The sequence below is a fragment of the Mustelus asterias genome, chromosome 3, assembly GCF_964213995.1.
Source record: "Mustelus asterias chromosome 3, sMusAst1.hap1.1, whole genome shotgun sequence".
Taxonomy (NCBI): domain Eukaryota; kingdom Metazoa; phylum Chordata; class Chondrichthyes; order Carcharhiniformes; family Triakidae; genus Mustelus; species Mustelus asterias.
Genome location: NC_135803.1, coordinates 88,287,062 through 88,307,470, shown reverse-complemented (window position 1 = coordinate 88,307,470; position 20,409 = coordinate 88,287,062). Strand labels below are relative to the sequence as shown.

Below are 20,409 nucleotides of genomic sequence, written 5' to 3'. Positions count from 1 at the left end.
CATCCTTGCTCACCTTGGAGCCATATCTCCATCGTGCCAACTATATAATAGCCCTTTATATCTATTTGTGCAACTAATTCATCCATTTTGTTTCGAATGCTCCAAGCCTTCAGGTACAAAAACTTAAGGTGGGAAGTTTTAACATTTCTTTTTCCTTTCCTATTATTTTTTACTCAGTCCTATCTGACTCTGGCCCTTGATTTCTCTGCCTATCACTTTCCTTATTCTCCATGCTGTCCTTTCCTCTTGTGCTTAATTCCCCTGCTCTGAATCCTTGCAAATGTTTCCATCCCACACTATATTAGTTTAAACCCTCCCCAACTACTCTAGCAAGTACCCCCCACCTCCCCTCCCCCCAAGACATCAGTCCCGATCCTGCTCAGGTGTAACCAGTTTTGGTTTGCAACTTTCCCTCGCTTCTTGTGTTAACCACAGATGGTGGGTCCTCCTTTAGAGTTTAAGAATATACTTATCCTAAGTATTCTGAAATATCCCCTTAAATGTCTGCTGCTGCTGCTGTGCTGAATTGCCCCCAGCTTGGTATCCGACTTCATCTAGCTCAGCTTTCATGCCCACATAGTTACCCTTATTTAAGTTTAAAATACCAGTCCTAGGCCCATTCTTTTCCCTTTCAAACTCAGTGTAAAATTCAATCATATAGTGGTCGCTGCTGCCGAGGGGTGCCTATGCTCTGAGGCCATTAATCAATCCTGTCTCATTGCACAACACTAAGTCTCACATTATCTGTTGCTCTAAGAAACTAACTTAAAAGCATTCTATGAATCCCTCATCCAGGCTATTACTGCCAATCTGATTATTTCAGTTTATATGGAGATTAAAGTCACCTGTAGATTATTCCTGTCCCTTTATCACAGGAACCCAATATTTTGTCTTGTGTACTTTGTCCTGCATTGTAGTTACTGTGAAGAGGTCTGCAGACCACTCCCACTCATGACTTATTTCCCCTACTACTTCTCATCTCCACCCAAACTGATTCTACATCCTGATCTCCTGAACTGAGGTCATTTTTGGCCATTGCATCAATACCATCCTTGATTAACAGTGCTATCTCTCCACCTTTACCAAACTTCCTGTTCTTTTTGAATGTCACATACTCCTCAATATTTAGGGCCCAATCCATTACAGGTCTCTGTAATGGCTATCAGATCATATTTATTTACTTCAATGTGTCCTATAAATTTGTTTACCTTGTTATGAATGCTACACACAGTCTGATACAGAACTATATTCTGTCATTGTGCCTCTTTGTAGCCTGTTGGTTCAGTTGCTAGACGGTGAGCATTTTAATCCAAGTGTCATTGGATCAAATTAAATTGGGAATCACATTTACTGAAATGTCCTGAATGTATATCTTCATCACTGACTGAATCATCAAAAGCAGTCTTTCCAAAGAAAACAATTGAAAATGATAGACTGCAGCTACAGGAACTTGCACTTGGTTGAGAACTGGGGAGACATAGAATAGGGTAACTGGAACTTCATTGTTAGTCTCTGTCAAGCCAACTTTTTTGTTATAAAGAAAGTCGTGCCAGTCGTACACCGACTGCAACTGAGCATGAACAAGAAGTGCGCCCCCATCCCTTCAGCATTGCAGAGCAATTAAACATAGGCTAGTTTAAGGCAGCAAAATCCCTTTAAGAGAGGAGGCGTGTCTCTTTGAGAGGAGACGTGTTCCTTTAAGACGCTGCGTGGCCGCGCGGACCGCAATGAGGGGAGGTGCGCGCGCAGTCGGAGCTCAGCGGGGGAAGAGAGGGACAGAGAGCCGCCATAATCGACATCATGTACCGCGCTCTCTACACCTTCCACTCGGCGGAGCCGCACTCACTGCACTTCACCGCCGGGGAGAGCTTCGTCATTTTGGAGCGGAGCAACCAACACTGGTGGTTAGCGTCCAAGAGCAGCACCGGGGAGGTGGGCTACATTCCCGCCTCCTACATCCAGAGAGACCAGGTGAGGGAGAGCCCGGCCCTGGGGGGGGGAGGAGGGGAGGAAAGCACGGCCCGGCGCGGGCGGGGGGGGGGGGGGGGAGAAGAGGAGGGTAAGGCCCGGGGGGGGGGAGGGAGAGGAGGGTAAGGCCCGGGGGGGGGGGGAGGGAGAGGAGGGTAAGGCCCGGGGGCGGGGGGGGGGGGGGGGGGAGGGAGAGGAGGGTAAGGCCTGGGGGGGGGAGGGAGAGGAGGGTAAGGCCCGGGGGGGGAGGAGGGTAAGGCCCGGGGGGGAGGAGGGTAAGGCCCGGGGGGGGGGGGGGGGAAGGGAGGGAGGGTAAGGCCTGGGGGGGGGGGGGGTAAGGCCTGGGGGGGGGGGGGGGAAGGGAGGGGGGGGGGGGGGGAAGGGAGGGGGGGGGGGGGGAAGGGAGGGGGGGGGGGGGGAAGGGAGGGGGGGGGGGGGAAGGGAGGGGGGGGGGGGGAAGGGAGGGGGGGGGGGGGGGAAGGGAGGGGGGGGGGGGGGGGAAGGGAGGGGGGGGGGGAAGGGAGGGGGGGGGGGAAGGGAGGGAGGGGGGGGGAGGGAGGGAGGGTAAGGCCTGGGGGGGGGGGGAAGGGAGGGTAAGGCCTGGGGGGTGGGGGGGGGGAAGGGAGGGAGGGTAAGGCCTGGGGGGTGGGGGGGGGGGGGAAAGGGAGGGAGGGTAAGGCCTGGGGGGTGGGGGGGGGGGGGAAAGGGAGGGAGGGTAAGGCCTGGGGGGTGGGGGGTGGGGGGGGGGAAAGGGAGGGAGGGTAAGGCCTGGGGGGTGGGGGGTGGGGGGGGGGAAAGGGAGGGAGGGTAAGGCCTGGGGGGTGGGGGGGGGGGAAAGGGAGGGAGGGTAAGGCCTGGGGGGTGGGGGGGGGGAAAGGGAGGGAGGGTAAGGCCTGGGGGGTGGGGGGGGGGGAAAGGGAGGGAGGGTAAGGCCTGGGGGGTGGGGGGGGGGGGAAAAGGGAGGGAGGGTAAGGCCTGGGGGGTGGGGGGGGGGGAAAGGGAGGGAGGGTAAGGCCTGGGGGGTGGGGGGGGGAAAGGGAGGGAGGGTAAGGCCTGGGGGGTGGGGGGGGGGGGAAAGGGAGGGAGGGTAAGGCCTGGGGGGTGGGGGGGGGGGGAAAAGGGAGGGAGGGTAAGGCCTGGGGGGTGGGGGGGGGGGAAAGGGAGGGAGGGTAAGGCCTGGGGGGTGGGGGGGGGGGGAAAGGGAGGGAGGGTAAGGCCTGGGGGGGGGGAAAGGGAGGGAGGGGAGGGCCTGGGGGGGGGGAAGGGAGGGAGGGTAAGGCCTGGGGGGGGGGGGGGAAGGGAGGGAGGGTAAGGCCTGGGGGGGGGGGGGGTAAGGCCTGGGGGGGGGGGGGAAGGGAGGGGGGGTAAGGCCTGGGGGGGGGGGGGGAGGGAGGGAGGGTAAGGCCTGGGGGGGGGGGGAAGGGAGGGAGGGTAAGGCCTGGGGGGGGGGAAGGAAGGGAGGGTAAGGCCTGGGGGGGGGGGGAGGGAGGGTAAGGCCTGGGGGGGGGGGGGGGGAGGAGGGTAAGGCCGGGGGGGGGGGGAGGGTAAGGCCCGGGGGGGGGGGGAGAAGGAGGGTAAGGCCTGGGGGGGGCGGGGGAGAGGAGGAGGGTAAGGCCCGGGGGGGGGGGGAAAGGGAGGGAGGGTAAGGCCTGGGGGGGGGGGGGGAGAGAAGGAGGGTAAGGCCTGGGGGGGCGGGGGAGAGGAGGAGGGTAAGGCCCGGGGGGGAGGAGGGTAAGGCCCGGGGGGGAGGAGGGTAAGGCCGGGGGGGGGGGGGGAGGGTAAGGCCTGGGGGGGGGAGGGTAAGGCCTGGGGGGGGGGGGGTAAGGCCCCAGGGGGGGTTGGGAGAGGGGAGGAGGGTAAGGCCTGGGGGGGGGGGAAGGAGGAGGGTAAGGCCTTGGGGTGGGGGGGGGGGGAAGAGAGGGGAGGAAGGTAAGATCTGGGGGGGGCGAGAAGAGGGGAGGAGGGCAAGGCCCGGGGGGGGGGGGGGGGGAGGAGGGTAATGCCTGGTGGGAGGGGAGGAAGGTAAGACCTGGGGGGGGAAAGAGGGGAGGAGGGCAAGGCCCGCCGGGGGGGGGAGGGGAGGAGGGTAATGCCTGGTGGGAGGGGAGGAAGGTAAGACCTGGGGGGGGAAAGAGGGGAGGAGGGCAAGGCCCGCCGGGGGGGGGAGGGGAGGAGGGTAATGCCTGGGGGGGAGGGGGAGGGTAAGGCCTGGGGGGGGGGGGGCGGGGGGGGGAGAGAGAGAGGAGGGTAAGGCCCGGGGAGGGGGGGAGGAGGGTAAGGCCCGGGGGGGAGGGGTGGGTGGGGAGGTCCGGGTGGGGGGAGGAGGAAGGAAGGGCCCAGTCGGGCTAAAGGATGGGGGTGGGGGGTTAGAGGAGGGAGGGCCTCGGGGTGGAGCGGGGGAGGAAAGGCCTGGGGTGGGGGAGGGGTCCCGGGGAGGGGGTGGGGAGAGGGAGGAAGGGCCCGGTATCAGTATTCCGCAGAGCGCGGCACCGCCCCCCTCACTGCAGACAAGGTTGCTTCTGCCGGCTCCTGGGCCAGGGGGACAAGGTGTCTCACAATACTAGGGGAGGAAGTAGGTGTTTGCAAGGGTGGGGTGGGGGATTGGTGGGTGGGAGCGGTGGGCACGAGCGAGCCAAGGGGTAGTGGGGGGGGGGCAGAGGAAGGAAGGGCACGGGGGATGGTGGAGGAAGGAAGGTTGGGGGAGGGGGGGGGGGGAAGAGGAGGGAGGGCCTGGGTGGTAGGGGGGGGAGGTGGGAGTGGTGGGCGCGAGCGGGGGGGGTGGGGTGGTGGGCGCGAGCGGGGGGGTGGGGTGGTGGGCGCGAGCGGGGGGGTGGGGTGGTGGGCGCGAGCGGGGGGTGGGGTGGTGGGCGCGAGCGGGGGGGTGGGGTGGTGGGCGCGAGCGGGGGGGTGGGGTGGTGGGCGCGAGCGGGGGGGGGTTGGGGTGGTGGGCGCGAGCGGGGGGGGGTGGGGTGGTGGGCGCGAGCGGGGGGGGGGGTGGGGTGGTGGGCGCGAGCGGGGGGGGTGGGGTGGTGGGCGCGAGCGGGGGGGGGTGGGGTGGTGGGCGCGAGCGGGGGGGGGTGGGGTGGTGGGCGCGAGCGGGGGGGGGTGGGGTGGTGGGCGCGAGCGGGGGGGGGTGGGGTGGTGGGGTGGTGGGGTGGTGGGCGCGAGCGGGGGGGGTGGGGTGGTGGGCGCGAGCGGGGGGGGTGGGGTGGTGGGCGCGAGCGGGGGGGTGGGGTGGTGGGCGCGAGCGGGGGGGGGTGGTGTGGTGGGCGCGAGCGGGGGGGGGTGGGGTGGTGGGCGCGAGCGGGGGGGGGTGGGGTGGTGGGCGCGAGCGGGGGGGGTGGGGTGGTGGGCGCGAGCGGGGGGGGTGGGGTGGTGGGGTGGTGGGCGCGAGCGGGGGGGGTGGGGTGGTGGGCGCGAGAGGGGTGTGGGAGGCGCGAGAGGGGTGTGGGAGGCGGGGGCATGAGCGGTGGTGGGCGAGAGCGGGGGTGGGTGAGTGGTGCGGGGGGGAGGGGTGGGCGCGAACGGGGGGGAGGGAGTGTGGTGGGCGCGGGGGGAAGGGAGTGTGGTGGGCGCGAGCGGGGGTGAGTGGTGGGCATGAGCGGGCGTGGGTGAGTGGTGGGCGCGAGCGGGGGTGGGTGAGTTGTTTGCGGGGGGTGGGTGGTGGGCACAGGTGGGGGAGGGGGGCGAGTGTGTGGTGGGCGCGAGCAGGGGGTGGGTGAGTGGTGGGCACGAGCGGTGGGTGGGTGGAGGGCACAGGTGGGGGAGGGGGCGAGTGTGTGGTGGGCGGGGGTGAGTGGTGGGCACAGGTGGGGAGGGGGCGAGTGTGGTGAGCGGGGGTGAGTGGTGGGCACAGGTGGGGGAGGGGGCGAGTGTGTGGTGGGAGTGGGCGTGAGTGGGGGGGTGAGTGTGGTGGGCGTGAGTGGGGGGAGTGGGCGTGAGCGGGGGTGGGGGGAGTGGTGGGCGGGGGGGAGCGGTGGGCGCGTGGCGGTGCACGTGTGGTGGAGTCAGTGAGGTGGGCGCGAAGGGAAGGGGAGCAGGAAATGAAGTGAGCAGATTCAGGTGGGTGCTGCCAAGGCTTGGGTAGAGGGAGTGGCCCAGGGAGCAGGCAATTGTTGCCCAGGTATTGTCTTGGGTTGGGTGTTTTTTTTTGGAATGATGTTGGGGCTGTTACGACAGAACTGTGTTAATAATCTTGTTGGTGATATGTGGTTCCTGTACTGGTAATGCCCATTGGACACCTTGAACTCAGCTAGATAATTTGTCTCTCAGGCTGATCTGAAATTATTTTATTAGTGTGGAAGAGCAGTAATGCCAAACATGGCATGTGTTGTACTTGCCTTTTGCACAATTAAAAGAAAGCTGGCAGCCATCAGAGATACTTTTTATTGTCTGCAACAGAGTTTTGAACACTTATATTGGTTATTAAACAGTGTTCTGATGCTGTCTGAAATGTTCTATTTGTGACATTGTTTTTGACTTTTACATGTGATCCTGTGAGCAGTGTAATTGAGAGTCATGTTGAGAGAATGAACAATGATGAAACGCACGTGGGGATCATACTTAATGCTGTTTAAATCTTAAATAGTACGTCACAGGATCAATACAGTCGGGTTTAAGCCTTCCACTCACACACAACTGTCCATTTGCCATTTGGATTTGCAGCAAACTTCTTCACTGTGTGCCTTTCAAAAAACTTTGATCACGACTTGTGGTATTCTAAACTTAAATACAGTCTGCTCACATCTTCCAACTGAGAAAGCGTGTGGGTGTCCAATCAATATCTTGTGCTCAGTATTTCACTGCAGTGCCAGAAATGACGTTGCTATTAACCGTGTTGTTTAGCATTTGTGAAATGCTTTACCCAGAACTCACTTGTGCGAACAGTGCTTGTCAATTATAGTACTCGCACTGATGTAAATGAAAAGCCTTTAATGTACTGTCACCGGTGTGATATCCTAACAACAGCTCAGTATATTGTTAGAAGTGGAAGTGGGCTATTTACATTATTATAGAATGATTCCCTGTGATTCTAAGTGACCCTGGTTCAATTATATTTCTGCTGTAGTGGCTCTTGACACTGATGCAGAGTTCAGTGTGATTGTAGGAAGAGTGAAATTAAAGACACTGCCTAGTTCATTTTCAACGATCTGATCGATTTAGCTGCTGATTGGGCATTTGTTCCAGTTGATGACCTGTACTAAAAGATTGATGACTAAATTGATAATGTGATACTGCAAGGGTTCTTTAATGGCAACATGCTGTAACTGTTAAGTACTGGCTACATCTGAACATCCACCTTCTGTTTTGGAATGGTGAACTTGAAGCTAATAGCACTTCTAAAATGTTGTGCTTGAATCCCTATTCTAACATAGAACCACTGTTCTGTCAATCCATACAAATCAGTTGAAGCTGGAAATAGCATGTTCAGCATGTTTTTTTTTTCCGTATTTACCCGCATTTTGCAAGTTAATAATCTTGCTTTGGTAGTTGCTGGCTTTCAAAACAAAATGCAGTTTTTCCTGACTTTTTCAATTCTGTTCATTTAAAAACTTTGATTGTGTTCCATTTTCAATGTCTGGCTGACATTTTTCTGTATAAATGTCATTTGCTGGAGTTTGATGCCATGATCCTGTGATTGTTTTGTCTTGAAATAGTAAAGGTAAATATTCAGATCAGCTTGGTTTAAAAAAAAATCAAGTTTTTTTAAAAAGTAAAAAGCAAATTGGTTGTCCATTTGAAAGCTGGGTGTAAATCTCTCGAGTTAATGTTTCAAATTGATTGGGATCTCCTTTTCTGTTTGACATCTGCAGTAATCCCGTATTGCACTGAGGATATCTCACTGGTGACAGTGAGTTGGCCATAACTCACAAATGCTGTGGGCACGAGTGAGTTATGGTGGTCCTTTGCACGAGTGAGCTGCATATGCTTGGAACTCTGAGCTCACTGGTGAGGTATGCTGCATTATTCTATGGGAGTGAACGAGCCCTTCAATCTTCACACACCTTTTCAATTCAGATCCTTAATGCACATAATAGGGCCCACCAGGTGCTGTTATACAATTGTTCATTTGTATGGTTGGTGATCTCTCTTCTTTGGTCAAATGTTTTAATATCAGTAAATAGTGCCAGCATTGTTCACTCTCTTAGAATTTAAACCAAAAAAATTCCAGATGGTGGTGACTTTAAATTTTGACCAAAATTCAAAGTATGTAATGGTTAAAACTTTAAAGTGGGGGTAAGAGATGTTTTCTACTTTTTAATTCAATCTTATCTAAATAGAAGTAGCCAGTCAGCCGGCTCATGATATTTGTTAATTCGAGGAGGAGAAATCCTTAATCTTGAGGCATAAAACCTTAAATTCTTCCATTCATCTTACTGAATGGCACATTTCCCCCCCCCCCCCCCCCCATCTACAGATGGGATAACTGGCTGCCACGGTATCTTTTATCAACTAATAGCTGGCTGGACTTTTTAAAATAAAAGTAAAGTAATGAAAATTTGATCACCTGGGGTTACCAGGCAACTGTGAATTTCAACCCCTGCTTTAATGTTAAATGTGTGCATGTCACATGTATTTGACCAGCGTATTGGCTATTTATTGCATGTTTTGAATTGATTTATTTTGTCAATATTCTAGTTCTGTTGTGTGGGCATCTAGTAATTTGTTAAAACGTCCTTTTTTAACTTTTCTTTAAAATGAGAGTGCCGTTTTCCATCTACATATCTTCATCTTTTGTTTTTGTTGGATATTTTTCCACTTCCAACTTCAAGCAGATTGATAGTTACTTTAAATTGACATTGATAACTATTTCCTAGAAGTGAGGGACTGCTTACTTTTGACTTCCCATATGATGACTGTTACAGGGCCCTGACCCTGGATACCTCTCTCAAATCAGGAGGTCTGGTGTCTAGGCTTCTTTGGTGTGCACGAAAGACCCAGAATTCATGAATGCCAGTGGCATCAGTGAGTTGTAAGGGTCTTGCCTTGCAAGAGCAAGAATTGTGCCAGTGTGCTGTCATTGGCAGTGTATTATTCATTGCGATTGTCAATCTGGTCAGCTTGAAAATCCTAGAAATAAACATAGAACATGTTGGGGATGAAGTATTGAGGTTCTGATAATGAATTGGTTATTAACAAATTTGCTTGGCAGTTTAAAAACCACTTTGTTGCTTTCCATAGTGTGAAGGAAGTATTTAGAAAATTGCAGTGGTTCATTTAAAAGTCCAGTGAATATAGGGATTTGTGTGGGAGAAAGCAGGACGATATACCTGCCATGGTTCCTCGTGATGTGACACACTCACATAGATTCACTTATTAAACAAATCCCTTTTTTTTCTGAGAACAGAGTTGAGGGCATTTAGAACTTCTCTCAATTTTGCTAATTCACGATAATGGCAGCGTGTCTTGCCTATGATTAAAGATTGAAGTGATGGGGATAACTAGTGTCCTTCCATCTTTTAAAACTTAAAAATGGAGGAACGAACATGAATTTGCTTTCTAATGAAAAGTGAACAATACCTCTTGTAGCATAGATAAGGTTGTGTATCTGTCATGAAGTGATTTTCCTATTTTATCTGGAAACTGAGAATAACGTGTTATTGTGTAGTTTACAAAGAACTGTTTGAGGCAGATGATACTCCATACCAGTGGTTCCTGTCATTGTGGTGCATTCCTTTAGATATTTGTTCTATCGTGTGACTATTTTGTCTAATGTGGTGCTCTATGGGACAGTTGGCAGAATTGTGGGCAGGACAACCTCACATAATGCAGAGACAGTGTGTTGCATGTTTGGGAGCAGGTTCAAAATGTCTTGTACTGTTGGGGATTCTCATGTTTTTCAAAATTGCTTTGTGTGTTTTGCACTGCTGTTGTGGAATATTGCTTGCTATTGAAAACACAGGTGTAAGCTTGTGGTCAAGATTTCAATGTTCTGCGTTATAAACTAGTCCTGTGCATCAGAGCTCTTAGTTTCTACGTGACGTGATGGAGCTCAACATGTTGGGATTTGACTGCTAACATTGATTGTGTAACTGGGAAAGCAGCGCATGGTGATTGTTATAAAAACAGGATCTTTTAAACCCATTTATCAGTTCTTGAGAATCGTTTTTTATTTGAATACAAGCTTTGCTCACCCATGATTTCTGCTACTGCCGGGATTTGTTATGAGAGGTTTTCTCTTGAAACTTCAAGGCTTGGGCTTTAACTACACTTGGTGCTGTATTACATTGCTGTTCTTGATCTTTTTAACTGGATATTGGCCTATCAACCATTTATATGAGCATCTAGTGAGTAGTTGAAGCATACACATCCCAGATTCAAATCCTGGAGTGAGTAATTTAACTTCAGCTATGGCAGCAGTACAATTGTATAAAAGCAAAATACTGTGGATGCTGGAAATCTGAAATAAAAACTGAAAATGCTAGAATAACTCAGCTCTGGCAGCATCGGAGGAGAGAGAAATCAGAGTTAAAGTTTCGAGTCCAATATGACTCTTCAGGGTGGGATTCTTTCAAGGAAGAATCCTATTGGACTTGAAATGTTAATTTGGTTTCACTCTTCACAGAAGCAGCTAGATCTGCTGAGTTTATCCAGCATTTTCTCTTTTTATTTTAAGTCAATGCATTCAGGTTGGGAGGAAATTGTTGAGGGAGAGAATCATTTTGCTGTGAATGTTAATTGTTGGTAATGCTGGTGAGCAACCGTCAGAACTGTAAAGGCAAACCTCTTTTTGTGAGATTGAGTAAAAAAGCAGTTGTATTTGGGCTTCTCTTGTATTGCTGAAGGTGAACTTTAGTTTCTGAGTTGACTTACTTTACCAGTAAAGCGGATAATGAAGCCTTGTCTTGTGTATCAAGAGCATACACTCAATTTTTGAAGTGTTTTTGGCCAACAGAGTAATGTTTGCTCCATCACTGATTGCATAAAGACAAGGACAGGCCGTCATGATGATTTACACCTTTCGCAAAATGGATCCTGCATTTCTAAGGAGTTATTTAAATAAATAAAGAACTTGCAGTTATGTAGCTTCTAATTAAATGTTGCTGATTATCTTAGTGAGCTTTATATTGAAAAAAGAATAAAAGATGCTCTTGTAGATACAATATGAAGGATGTTATTTGATTTTGATATTAAAAATGTTTATATTTAGTCATTTGCCACCCACACTGCTCTCCCGTCATTATCTGACTCGCAGCACAGGATTCGCTTCATAGACTGAGAAAATAGTGAATCCTAGATCTGATGGATTTAAATGACTTGTGTAAATGTGCTGTGGGAACTGATCCCTTATGGCTGTGTTCTAGAGCCATTTCTGTGTATGATCCAGTGTAGAACGGTAAATCACTCACCAGAAGGAAAACTATTTAAGATATAATAATGAGGCTAGAAGTGAACTTCTTGAAATTTACAGTTGCTATGGTAGATAAGCCTCAGTAGCATTTGAGTCAAGGTTTAGTTATAAATTCTAATTTGGTAGTAAATTGCAGAATGATTTTAGTAGGGTGGGGGTGGTAGTTGTGTTCCTGTTTATTTCTTCAGGCACTTACCTCTGTTCCCTGCCTGTGAAAAGGAACGGATGAATTTTTGCACATAGCAATGCGAGTAGGCCATTTCGCCCATCAAAACTTGTTCCTCGAATCTATTTGGTCATGGCTGATCTGTAGCTCACGTATTTCCCCACCTTTGTTCCATATATCCAGATATTTTATTGTTAGACTGTACAATTACAGATGTAAATCTTCATACTTGGCCACAAATCTAAGTGGATGAGAACAATGTATATGCCTTTGTTCTAATGTTTTATCTATGATTTTGACTCCGGGGTGAGAGTTTAGTTGGCACCCTATTCCAATTCTGTTACTTTGCTTGTCGTTCAAGCCTATGCGCTGGTATAGCACATTTTGAAACGTTGAAATGAGAATATATCTATCTTGTAATCGTCCTCTTGAAATGTGGGTCATATGGCGACATCTGGGATTGCTCAGGGTGGGTTGTGTCATAGTTGAGTTTTGATGTGGCCTGATTGTCGAAACAAAGCTAGAAATAAAAAGTAAGTGCGCTCTAATAATCAATACGTTTTGTACAGCAGTAATTTTGAGCTTTTGAACAAGCTGTAGAGGGCAACTTTGGAAACCTCAGGCTGATCAGAAATTAATATTTCTGTTTTTGACTGCATTTGTAGAGGCATTTTCTTATTTTCAATTAGTATTTTTTATTTTGCATAATTTAGATATTCAAATTGCATGCAAGTGGCCCATTTATGCTCTCATAAGGTAAAAAATGTTCAGTTATTTTGGAATTGTAAATTTTGGGTGGTAAATATGTGCCTTAAACCTTGGGGAGAAAGATTAGTAGGAAAATCCACCACAATGTAATGTAGAAAAATGGAATACGTTTTCACTTGTAAATTTCATTTAATAATTATCCTGATATCTTTACATTAATGCTAACTGTAAATCTCTTGAATTTTTTTAAATCAATGCTGCTGTTTGTCTAAATTGGGCCCAACTAATGCTGCAGGATATGACAAATGTAAAGTGGTCTTACAAATACCTAAGTAATAAAACATTTAATTGTAGTCCTAATGCATTTGTGAATACAGCTCTTGGTTAAGGTTGAATGCAAGCTGCCATGCATTTCCCATGAGTTAGTGTGTTGTAGATTTCCTGTATTCATGGAGGGAATATATTTGTGTTCTTGGGAGGGAGTGACAAAGGGGCATATGTGCATGTCAGGGTGATATTTTGCGTTTTGGCCTCCTGGTGTATGTACAGAGTAGGCGAGGCAGCATTTGCACTGACAGAAATACAAACACTTCCTGAAGAATTCTTTTGTAGTCACGAGTACTTGCTGTTTTTTCCTGCCTGCTAACTATCACCAAAAGAGTTGCCCCCCCCCCCCCCCCCACCCTCCCCCCATGTATTTTATTTTGAAAAGCAGCCTACGGTCAGCTTTAAATCAATCAGGGCTCCGAAACTGTGGTCTTTAGTTTTCAATCTTTTTTTGGTGGTCTTGGGGACTTGAGGAAGCTTTGCGGCTACAGTGGGGAAAAGACTACTGAAGCATGTGAGAATCGACAGATGTATTCGTTCACAAGATGGGCAACTTTGGAGGAACTCAGCAAGGCTGTGGAAGGACCAGCTGGTTTTGATGTGCAGTTGTGACGCTAAAAGGGTGCAAGTTAAGTTTTGAAAGGTAAGAGGAAAATAATATATAGTGTGTTTTTAAATGTGTTTTTATTCCTTTCAATAAAATTTATACAGTACTGTGGGGTAGTAAAGGCTTTGAAGGAGACATGAAAAGAAGTATTCAATGTAGGCTTTTGAATTTTCAGTGAACATTGTCAAGCTTGACATTTAGGATGGAAATATATGTTTGAGAAATTTCACAAAACAATTCATTATTGTAGGGCAACAGTAGAGACGGGCAGCAATTAATTAACAGTAATGAAGTACACATAGGAGTAATATGTTATTGTGCAAAGGCCGCAAAGCATTGTGATGAAATTGAACATATGATTTGTGAAGGCGGTTCAGTGTGTTTGTATGATTGAATAATGGAGAATTAGTTGTTGATTGGATAAAGACAGCCAACAAGATATTTTTAGTTTATTTCTATTACAGAAGTATAAGGAATGGGGCTGTGCTTTTTGAATATGTTTTAGTTTCCACAATTGCTAACTCTTATAGTATCTTTGTAATATTTGCTATTGCCAGCAATCCATTCCATTAATTCCAATGGTACCGAAGAGCCCCAGTGTCTCGGAATTACCAAAACATGGTTAAGTTGACATATGGATGGTTCAAATTTCGCAGCTTCCCTAGAATGAGTGTGTCTTAAGTAATTACGCTTCTTATTTAACTAATTGAATGATTTGGAATTGAAGCATTAGCAAAGATGATGCTAAAAAGTGTGTTCTAAATTTAAAAACCTCCATAGATATTTAAATATTAAAGGAAAAGCCAAACGATGAAACCAGTCAAATGATTTAAAAGCTTTTATTGTTCACAGAAGCAGAAAGGATAAAAACACATTTAAAATTTATCATTCTTTTATTTAAGCATTTCGTATTTTATTTTTAACTTCATGTTTCACATTTTTCCAGTTTGGATGGACATGCAATGCATCGCTCTATTTTAGAATTGTTTCACCGTAAAACTACAAGATCACCTGAGGTAATAATTTTGATTTTTTAAAAAAATGTTTTTAACAACTTTGTTTTAAAAATGATCACTTGAAATGCAATCTCCTCATCTTTCCTTTGCAGAATGCTGAAGGGGATTTTGCTAATGGCCATGAGATTGATGAAGATGATGACAAAGGAACTGAAAACTATACCAATTGTTTGGATGACGAACTGAAGGAAACCTCTGACCTTGATTTTGGAGCAATGAGAAAATGTAAAGGAAGTAACTGTGGAATCAAGTCATGGATTCAAATGGATCCACGATTGTTCTGTTTTCTATATGATGAGCAACAGAACAAGTGCTATTGCAAGTAAGCATAACTATTTAACAAGTGGATATTATTGAAAATTCCTTGATGAATTGCACGCAAATTTTTTTTTGTGTTCTATTTTAGAGTCTGTGTTGATAATAGCATTACTGACACTGAGTGGACAAGTGGTAGGTCTCAACCGCAAGGTGGGTGGAAAAAAGATTACTTGCTTCGCCACCTGGCCAGTAGGGAACATCTTCAGGCACTGTCCGTTCCATTAAATGCAGCTAACTGGGAGAAGGCATTGTTTACTGATGCTCTGAACAGTGACTCCAAAGAGGATGTTGTCCACCTCCTCAGAAATGTTCTTTGGCTAATCAAGGAACAGTTGCCCATATCCAAAGCTAAAAGCTTACACAGGTAAAGACTGTTTCTGCAGATTCTTGTTCTTTTGTGCTGTTTGCATCTCTTTCTGACAATATTTTTTTTATTTTAGGTTAATTGAGAGCCATGGTGTGTCATTGGGTAGACGCCACAGAAGTAAAAATTATAGCTGGCAGTTTGTTGCAGCTCTTAATGAACCTGTTGAGGCAGAAAACTTAATAGCATTAAAACAAGCCAGAGTTCATTCTCTGATTGTTGATGAGAGTTCAGATATTGCTACTGAAAAGCACCTGATGATGTACACAAAATTTCTTGCTAAGGTAAGACTTTTAATTTACATACACTGGGTGGAGGAAGGGGGAAATGATGATGCCAAATGGATATCTGTCCAGCAGAAGGCTAACAACAAACTTGACTGCTGTTGTCAATGAAAGTATTTTTTCAGAGAGACATTCACAGCGTTGCAATGTCATTATGATTCTATCATGGTTCCTCTTTCTGTGGATTTTAACCAACTTGATTGAATTTTGTGAATTGTCTTTTGGAAGTAGAGCAGAGTGAAGATTTGTGACTTGTTTGTTTTCAGCACTGAGTTCTGCAAAGCATATCCACAATTTTTAGATAAACATAAACTATTTGGTTTAGATTCCTTACCAAAATGGTGCTGCTTGTATGAAAGTGATGTGGATTGTAAATGAGACAGTATTGAACTGAATTCCAGTGATGTTTATTGGAGTTGTATCGAATTTTATTTGTAACATATTCTCTCTTTGGATTTTCCCTGGCCTTATGGAGATGCCAGTATTGATATTTGCTCGTGAAGTTCTATTTTTCACTGGTGGTGTTGTGCTTTTGCTGTTTTGTTATTTTTTTTTCTCTTTCTCTCTGTCTCTGTCTCTCTCTCTCTTTTTCCTCCCCCCCCCCCCCCCCCCCCCCCCCCTGCACAGCTCCCTCCCCCCCCCCCCCCCCCCCCTGCACAGCTCCCTCCTCCTCCCCCCCCCCCCCCCCCCCCATTCAATTTCCCCCTCTGGACACTATTGCTGCTGCACATGCGCTGGCCCTTCCCCACCCCTGCTGTGTCTTACCTCGTTGTTGCTTCCACCCTCTCCATTTGTAACAGGTTGTATTGGTATGTGGGATTGCGAAAACATATTTAATATCATCCCTTGCATTGAATAAAGTTGAACAAAAGCTAAGTTTATTATCCAGAAACTGCACATAGGACTGGATCACAGAATTGTTACAGCCTATATTGTGCCCAATAACCTCAACTTAAACCTGGCAAGTTACTACCATTTCTGTCACTGAAATGCACCTTAAAATTGTATGCATATGACTTCTGCAATAGTTTTTCCCTTTTCTGTGTGGGTGGTAGCTGGTGAACTTGATACCAGGCCTCTTGTCACAGTTTGAATTGGATTGTCTTTGTTTCTCTCTCTCCCTTCAGATATTGTGGATAAGTTGCAAATTTGTTTTACAGGAAGCCACAGGCTTCATTGTCAAACATACATGAATTCCACATTTGTGGGAATTTCATAGTTTTCTGAGTACTTTCTATCCAGGGAATTTATAGCTGTAACATTAAATTTGAAAGGAGTCACGAGGTGAAGATGGATGTGAAGTTCCAGCTGACCTGTTCACACTGAGCTTACTTCTGTTACATTAACCCCTCCCTCACTGTATCTTGAACCATCCTTGGCAGACCATTCCATATACATTTGTCACTGAGACACGATGTTCTTTCTGATAGGTTCAAACATTTCTTCCTCAAATTGGCTCATATTCTTTGGAAATAAAATTGTAAAAGGGCCATCTCTTTTTAAGACAATTGCCATCACAACACTGGATATATCCTTAAGGGACAATTCTTGCTCCTGTATGGCCTCCCCTTGAAGCACCAGTTCTTTTTTCCCAGCCTAGATAAATATTTGCCTTGTGTAAGAGCTAATTGCAGCACAGTCGACATTTCTTTGAATTATTTGTTGAATTGTTACTGTTTTAAAAACTTTTAAAAATCGTTTATCCACAAGTTTTGTGTCTTTGTTAGTGGTTAGCAAGTTGGCCATGGGTTATGATGCATTCAGATGTTCCACCAAATGCTTGTGTTTAAAGTTGTCATGTCAGAACATGATCTGGTGGTTTGTAACCACCTTTGCCTGTGCCAGATGGGATGATCTTTGGTTGCAGGATGCTTCATGATGATTTATCTCCTTAGCTCCACCCATCATTGTGATTCTAGGCTAGTCTTGAAGATCTAATCATATGGTTTCATTAAGAAATACATAGAGGTTTCAACACAACAGCAGACCATTTGGCTCAGCCAGTCTGTGATGGCATTTATTCACCTGAGCAACTGGTCCTTAATACAGTTAACCACTGTTTCCATTTTCCCATACTTTCTGCCTTAACCCCTAAATTGGGAAATGAATTCTATAATCCAACAACTGTGTAAAACATTCCTCCTGCTATCTGTTCTATAACTCTTCTACTTAATCTTTTACTTCTGGTTCCTCATTCTTGACCACTTAACTAACGTAAAGTCTGTTTCTATCTACCTTGTTTTATCCTTTCATAATTTTAAGCACTTAGCATGTTACCCAAAATTTTGCATTGTTCTAGCCTGTCAACATATTTGCATTTCCTCATTCCAAGAGTGTCAACATTTTTTGACAATTTGAATTCTTGTAAGTCCATTTAGACTGACTACCAGGGTCATCTTGTACCACTTTGCGTTCATAATCAATCTGCTCAATGCCTTCTCTGGTGTTGCATATCCCATTCCCCAGAGGAACAAAATCTGCTTGTTTATTCCACCTGGTGCTATTTTGGGAGCCATTCTTTCTTTCAGTATAAGGTAGATATCTGATCTAGTGATGCTGAGCACCGATTGTGATCGTCCTGTTATTGATCAAAGCAAGCTGGTTAAAGATACAGTAGGATGCTGAGAGGAAGGAGATGACGTTTGAGTGAGATAATCGCTGGGTGGAATCGTTCTTGGTGCAGACTCAATGGGCCAAATGGCCTCTTTCTGCACTGTAGGGATTCTATGATTCTATGAATTCAATTGAAGTTTGAGTTGATCTGCTTGGTGGATAGGGCAGATTCTGTGGATGTTATCTAATAAAGACTTCTAGAAATGTAAGATTTTCAGAAGGCGTTATTAACCAAGATAATGCTTTGTATAGCATGCAGGAAAAAATACTTTTCTCTGCATACCAATACATGTGACAATAATAAATCAAATCAAATTAAGATATGTCCATTCAAAAGTCTGATGGCAGCGGGAAAGAAGTTGTTCTTAAGTCAGTTGGTACGTGACCTCAGACTTTTGTACCACCTTCTCGATGGAAGAGAGAATGTCCAGGGTGTATGAGGCCCTTGATTATGCTGGCTGCTTTTCCGTGGCAATGGAAAGTGTGGACAGAGTCAATGGATGGGAGGCTGGTTTGTGTGATGGACTGGGCTACGTTCACAACCTTTTGTAGTTTCATGTGGTCTTGGTCAGAGCAGAACTTAAATAAGGGAAACTATATTTTGTGCAACAGTAGTGGACTCGTCAACATTAAGGGCATTTAAAGGGTCATTGGATAAACATATGGATGATATTGGAATAGTGTAGGTTAGATGGGCTTTAGATTGGTTTCACAGGTCGGCACAACATTGAGGGCCGAAGGGCCTGTACTGTGCTGTAATGTTTGATGTTCTACATTTGAATTGGAGGAAAACTTATGTTGAATGGAAGGTGGGAAACGAGTGTTGGCTAAAGGGAATGATATCTGATATTTGAAGTGGTTTTTGTCTTTGTTTTCTTGACTGGGGCCTTGGCTATAGAATCATAGGAATTCCTGCCATGCAGAAGAGGCCATTTGAGTCTGCACTGACTCTGATGGAGTATCTTACCCAGCGCTGTCACTGTAACCACACCATTTCCCACACATGACTGATCCATCTAACCTACATATCTTGGGACATTAAGGGGCATATTAGCATGGCCAAACCACCTAATCTGCACATCTTTGGAGCATAGCAAGAAACTGGTCCACATGGAGGAAACCCACGCAGACACGAGGCAAATGTGTCAGTCGCCCAAGGGCTGGAATTGAACCTGGGTCCCTGGAGCTGAGGCAGCAGTGCCAACCACTGTCACCGTACTGCCACATGTATATCAGTCACTTCGATGGAAAAAATAGAGAATTTTGTGTTGATGGTGGGTGGAGGGAGTGAATTGGGTGCCAGTCAAGCAGGCTGCTTTGTCCTGCATTGTGTCAAGCTTCTGAGTGTTGACCTGCAGTTGTCCAGGCAAGTGGAGAATATTTCATTACATTCCTGACTGTAGTTTAAGGGGAACATGCACAATGGTTAGCACTGCTGCTTCACAGCACCAGGAACCTGGGTTCAGTTCTGCTCGTAAGTAACTGTGTGGAGTTTGCACCTACTCTGTCTGCATAGGTTTCCTCCAGGTACTCTGGTTTCCTCCCACAGTCCAGAGATGTGCAGGTTAGGTTGATTGGCCATGAATTGTCCCTTTAGTGTCAGGGGGATTAGCAGGGAAAATACCTGGGCTTATGGGGATAGGGCCTAGGTGGGATTGTGGTCGGTGTGGACTCGATGGGCTGAATGGCAGCCAAGGATTCGATGAAATGATTGAGGTGTATAAGATTGACGGGTAAGGACACTGAATAGAAAGCAGATGTTCCCTTGGTCGAGGGGTCATTCACTAGGGGGCATAGTTTTCGGGTAAGGGGCAGGAGATTTGGAGGGGATTTGAGAAAATCCTTTTCCACTTAAAGGGTTATGGGAACCTGGAATGCACTGCCTGGGAAGGTAATGGAAGCCAAAATCTTTCAACCTTTTAAAAAGTATTTGGATGAGCATTTGAAACGTCATAACATTAAGTGCTGGAAAACAGGATTAGCGTGACTTGTAGTTATTGTCGGTGCAGACTCGATGGGCTGAAGGACCTTTTCTGCTCTGTATAATTCTATGACTCTGACTAAACTGTTCAGTTTAATGTCTTTTTTGGGCTTTGTAGAAGTGTGATACAACTGAGTGGCCTGCTAGGCCATTTCAGTGGGCATTTAACAATCTGTCACATTGCTGTGGATCTGTGGGAAGGATGTGTAGGTTGGGTGGATTAGCCATGGTAAACGGGTTACAGCGATAGAGCATGGTGGGCCTGGGTACGATGCTTTTTTTGGAGAGTTGGTGGAAGACTTGATGGGCTGAATGGCCTACTTCTGGACAGTAAGGATTCTATGGTTCTATAGATGGCAGATTTCCTTCCCTAAAGGACATGAGTGAATCAGATGAGTCTTTATGACAGTGGTTAAATTCCAGCAGCTGCTGCAAATTTGAAACTGATGCATTTGCCCGGACTTTGACTAGTCCAGTGACTTTACCACTATGTCACCACCTCCCCTTGCAAGTTTGCAGTTGATCCTAAGTTAGGAGGAACCACAACTGTAGATGCAAGTAGAAGATTACAGAAGGGACAAAGAGTAGGCAAAACTGCAGCAGATAGAATTAACTGGAGGGGAAGAGTGAGGCTGAACTGAATTGTTTCCTGGGCTTGAATACAAAAATCAAATCTGACATTCCAGTGCGGTACTAAGGGAGTAC

General features: G+C 47.2%; 1 protein-coding gene across 6 annotated transcripts in view; it reads left to right on the top strand.

The window, feature by feature from the left end:
* The first annotated feature begins 1,733 nt into the window (after positions 1 to 1,733).
* Positions 1,734 to 20,409, top strand: part of nckipsd (NCK interacting protein with SH3 domain) — a 301,148-nt gene continuing 282,472 nt past the window's right edge. For 4 of the 6 annotated variants that reach the window (XM_078209293.1, XM_078209294.1, XM_078209296.1 and 1 more), the window contains exon 1: positions 1,739 to 1,971. In XM_078209293.1, coding sequence (XP_078065419.1) covers positions 1,801 to 1,971 — 171 coding nt within the window. In that variant the 5' untranslated portion in view covers positions 1,739 to 1,800. Of the gene's footprint in view, positions 1,972 to 12,994; positions 13,165 to 14,074; positions 14,145 to 14,236; positions 14,467 to 14,550; positions 14,827 to 14,902; positions 15,111 to 20,409 lie in introns of all 6 variants that reach the window. The other 2 variants (XM_078209291.1, XM_078209290.1) reach the window with 2 other exon arrangements.